At 43.7% G+C, this 3,958-nt stretch overlaps 1 protein-coding gene across 1 annotated transcript; it reads left to right on the top strand.

Annotated features, from left to right (window-relative positions):
• Nucleotides 1-2,180: 2,180 nt before the first annotated feature.
• On the top strand, nt 2,181-3,590 carry LOC149249289 (uncharacterized). The gene has a single exon (XM_089452573.1). It carries the CDS (start codon nt 2,181-2,183, stop codon nt 3,588-3,590), a length of 1,410 nt encoding a protein of 469 aa, XP_089308699.1.
• The last annotated feature ends 368 nt before the right edge of the window (nt 3,591-3,958 follow it).

Below are 3,958 nucleotides of genomic sequence, written 5' to 3'. Positions count from 1 at the left end.
AGGTTGAGGTATAAGGAGTTTGGGCTCGATCTGGTTGAACCTTTACAAGATCAGCCTCACAAAGCTCAACGGCCGCCCATGGAGGAAGAAAAGAAGGATGAGGGAGTAGAAGATCCTATCAAAATTTTGCTCAAAGAGGCCCTCGAGAAACAAAGGAACGCCATGATGGATAACTTTTCCCAAATCCTTCAATGATTTCCCATCGGCAGCGCGTCCACATCCAACATCCACTCTAGAGGTGCCACTCCTTTTAAGGTATAAGTAAACTTTGACATTCCCATATGTGAGTGCCAAATAGATGAAAATTCCATAGAAAAATGGTTAAATCTACTAGAAGGATATTTTTTTTGTTCATGATTTTTCTAGCCACAAAAAGATTACTTTTTCTCTTCTCAAATATGTCCCCCACGTCAAGGACTGGTGGGAAACCCACTGTGAGCAGAAGGATTAAAGTATGCCCTCATTGTTTTCAGTCACACCCACTTGGAATTCGTTTTGGGACACCATCAAGGAGAAGTACTACCCTGTCGAAAGCTATGAGGATAAATACATAAAGTGGATCACGTTGCGGCAGGGAAGGAACAAAGACCTGTCAAAGATTACCAATGTTTTTCATACCCTTCGCACGAAGTTGGGTATCAATGATTCTGAGAAACATTTGGTACTCAAGTATTGTAATTGCCTACATAGGGACATTCAAGATGAGATCGAGTTCCTGTACATCTCCTGTAGAAATTTTGAATAATTTAACACATATTCACAGAGATTATCCTGATCATACAATTATAAGCGGAACATGTATAATACATAATCTCCTCTACGTTGATCATCAATTTACAGAAGCAGAAACATTCACAGGCGCACATAGAAGCATCAATCAAACTCATAAACACAGTATGTATCCCGGGGAAAGCATCTCGCTAAAAACCCCACACTATCTATATATTATATTGATTGAATCATGTAACAATACAAAGCATAATACTTCTCACAAGTATCTCCACCTGTTACACACAATACAACTCAGATTTGATCTCCAAATCTCCCCCGCTGCTTGCCTGCCTCCACTGCTCAATACCTGCTCAAGAACTGATGAGAATGGCTTCCCAAACTCGTTTTTCACCTGCAAAATAGTCACTCACTCTTTTTGGACGTGAGCAAAGGCTAAAATGTGGGCCAAATACGTGAGCAAACTCATTGGCATACTCAATCCCTTGATTGTGCAAGATCTGATGCACAACTATAGTCACAACTGATAGCAATCTGATTCTCTACCACTTGTCCCTGTTGAACTGAACATGCACTGACATGCAACTGAGTTAACTGATGTATTCATTAGTTGTATTATGAGTTAATAACTTGTGAATTAATTACGCCGTAAGGCGTTTCCCTTTGGGATTAACTTCCCTGTATGCCACCGTGTAATGTTTTGAGCCGTTGATCCGTTGTGTTAGACGATTAGATGATTGTTAATCGTTCGATCAATGGAAGGTAGTTGGAATGGTTACTTGATCAGCGTTCAAGCGCGGATGATGGAACATGAGAGTGGGAAATGCAGCGGCGTGGGAGAGTAGTCGCTGTCTACTTCTAGGTGTGCAGTTGGCAAAGATACAATCCTGTTTGCAGAGGGTATAAGCCGAGTTGGCTCTGGCTGAGCAGTCCAGGTTCGTGGTGTTCATCACGGCGGACGCAATTCTGAGATCAGTGCGGATGGAAATAACAAAGGAACAACAGCCTGGGCTGTAGCCAGACCTGCTGGCTCTAATGTGGCTGTGGATGCTCAATGTTGAAGCCTAGAGTTGAGGAGAGGGATGTATACTGGGTTCTCAAAGAGGAGTTCAGGGCTGAATTGAGCTATTCCTGTTTTGTCAATAAATGATCTGCGGGTGATCTTGATTCTACTGGCTGCCATCGGAGCGAACCCACTAAACGCGTCACTGGACCATGAATTGTACTGGAAACACTGCCAGGAATTCGTTCCTGCGCCAAAAGCCGTCAACAAAGAGGGGGGCTTATTCAACGAAGAAGCCCACGGATTGACCTTTTACCACGCTTCATACGAGGGAGGAGATCCGATCTTTAACCAGACTGACCTCACACAGTCGAATTCCGTCTCGTTTTCCGTCTCTGATCTGTGGCAAACCGAGCGGGAAGACGTCTTCTAATTCAAGGGGCGTTTAATGGTTCAAAGCAAGAGGTATGGAGCAGCTGCTATCAATCGTCACTTTCAGAGGCCACCGTCCCATTTCAAGTTCGCTCGCCCGCCGCGGTGGATGTCGAGAGGTCGAGTGTTGGTGATCTTTGCAGAGGGTTTCTACTCAAATTCATCGCAAAGGATATGTATGCTTGGATTGGGTGAGAGGTATTTTCTGAACGGTTCTTCTAGGACTTTCTTGGCTTCTGTTAAGTTTTCTTATTCCAAAACGAGCACCCTTGTGAGTGGTTTGATCAATGGGACTGTAGAGAGCTTAGATAAAGAGAATTCCTTCGAGCCCATATCAATTTATGCAATGTATGATGGGTTTTATGAGTACACTAGGGTTGAGGATGCCAAAAGGGTTTGTTCAGTCAGGAAGCCTGATGTTTTGGATGCCAATAAAGATATCTTGAAAAGTGGCACTCTCTGTAATTTGCGCTGGTTGAGAAGGCCTCTAGATTTGGTGTGGAACCGTGAGTGCAGTGGAAGGGATTGTAGTCCCTTCAATGTGAGTCAACGAGAATCGCTTCCGAACACTGTGTTTGTTGAGAAATTGAAATGTACCCCACAAGGGCAAGTGCGTGGGTATTTCCGATTCTCCAATCTATGGAATTCAGGCTTTAGGTTTACCCTCCCAGAGACCATTTTGATTGGGGAGGGTGAATGGGATGCTGAAAGGGATCAATTGTGTATGGTAGCCTGCCGTATTGAAAATGGTGGAAACGTATTGTCTGAGGAGGAGGATTGTGGTATCAGCATTTCTATGCAGTTTCCGACGGCTTTAACCGTTGTGGATAGGTATATGGTTGTCGGACATGTTGAGAGCCAGAAGGGCAATTTTAAGAATTTCACATTCAAAGGCCCTACTGGAATCGATGGAGGAATGGGAAATATCACTAATTTGCCCATTGTTCAGTACAAGTACACCAAACTTGACCAGGTGGGCAAAGTTTGTAATAAGACATTTACGGGCAGCGAGATGTCTTCGGTAAGATGGTACCCAGATGGGTCCTCCTTTGGGGATCTGGCTTTTGATGTTGCCATTGAGAACTCTGGAAATTTGAGAATGCAGGGCCATGCATACCCATTTACCATTGGTAATAGATACGAGAGAGATTTGCAGCTTCGCCCCTTAGACAGAGTTGTTGCGACACATGGATTTAATCATGGGGGTGGCCCGTTGAATGTCAGCTACAATTTAAAATTTAGGATGCCCTTTCGACAGAAGTGGGACGAAACCTCTCAAGCCACTGAATCGTTTGTATATTTCTCTTCTATATCAGCAGAGGGCATATATAATCCTCTAACAGGATTGTTGTGCATGATTGGATGTCCCATGTTGGCTCATCGGGGAGGGACATTGAAGGTGATATGGATTATCAAATTCATATAAAGGTCAAGTATGCTTCCTTAAATCCGGAGCAACATTCTAAAGAGCATATTAGTGGGACTTGTCTCTCTCTCACTAACGGCTGTTGTCATCTATATCCAACTCGTGCATGTTAGGAGACATCCAAATGTACTGCCATTTGTCTCTCTGTTGATGCTCACTGTGCTCACCTTAGGGCATATGATTCCTTTGTTGCTCGACTTTGAAGCATTTTTCATGAACCAGAAAGGTAAGAATGTCTTGCAATTGGGGGGAGGGTGGCTAGAAGTGAATGAAGTTGTAGTTCGAATAATGACAATGGTAGTATTTCTTTTGCAACTTCGACTTCTTCAATTAGTTTGGACTGCCAGGCTTGCTGTGGCAGGTGAGAA

Source organism: Pinus tabuliformis, chromosome 7 (genome assembly GCF_031772625.1).
Source record: "Pinus tabuliformis cultivar Carrire ecotype Pingquan chromosome 7, CPIR1, whole genome shotgun sequence".
In the NCBI taxonomy this organism is placed as follows: Eukaryota; Viridiplantae; Streptophyta; class Pinopsida; order Pinales; family Pinaceae; genus Pinus; species Pinus tabuliformis.
The sequence above is the reverse complement of the archived record's forward strand: the minus strand, read 5'-3'. Positions and strand labels throughout refer to the sequence as shown.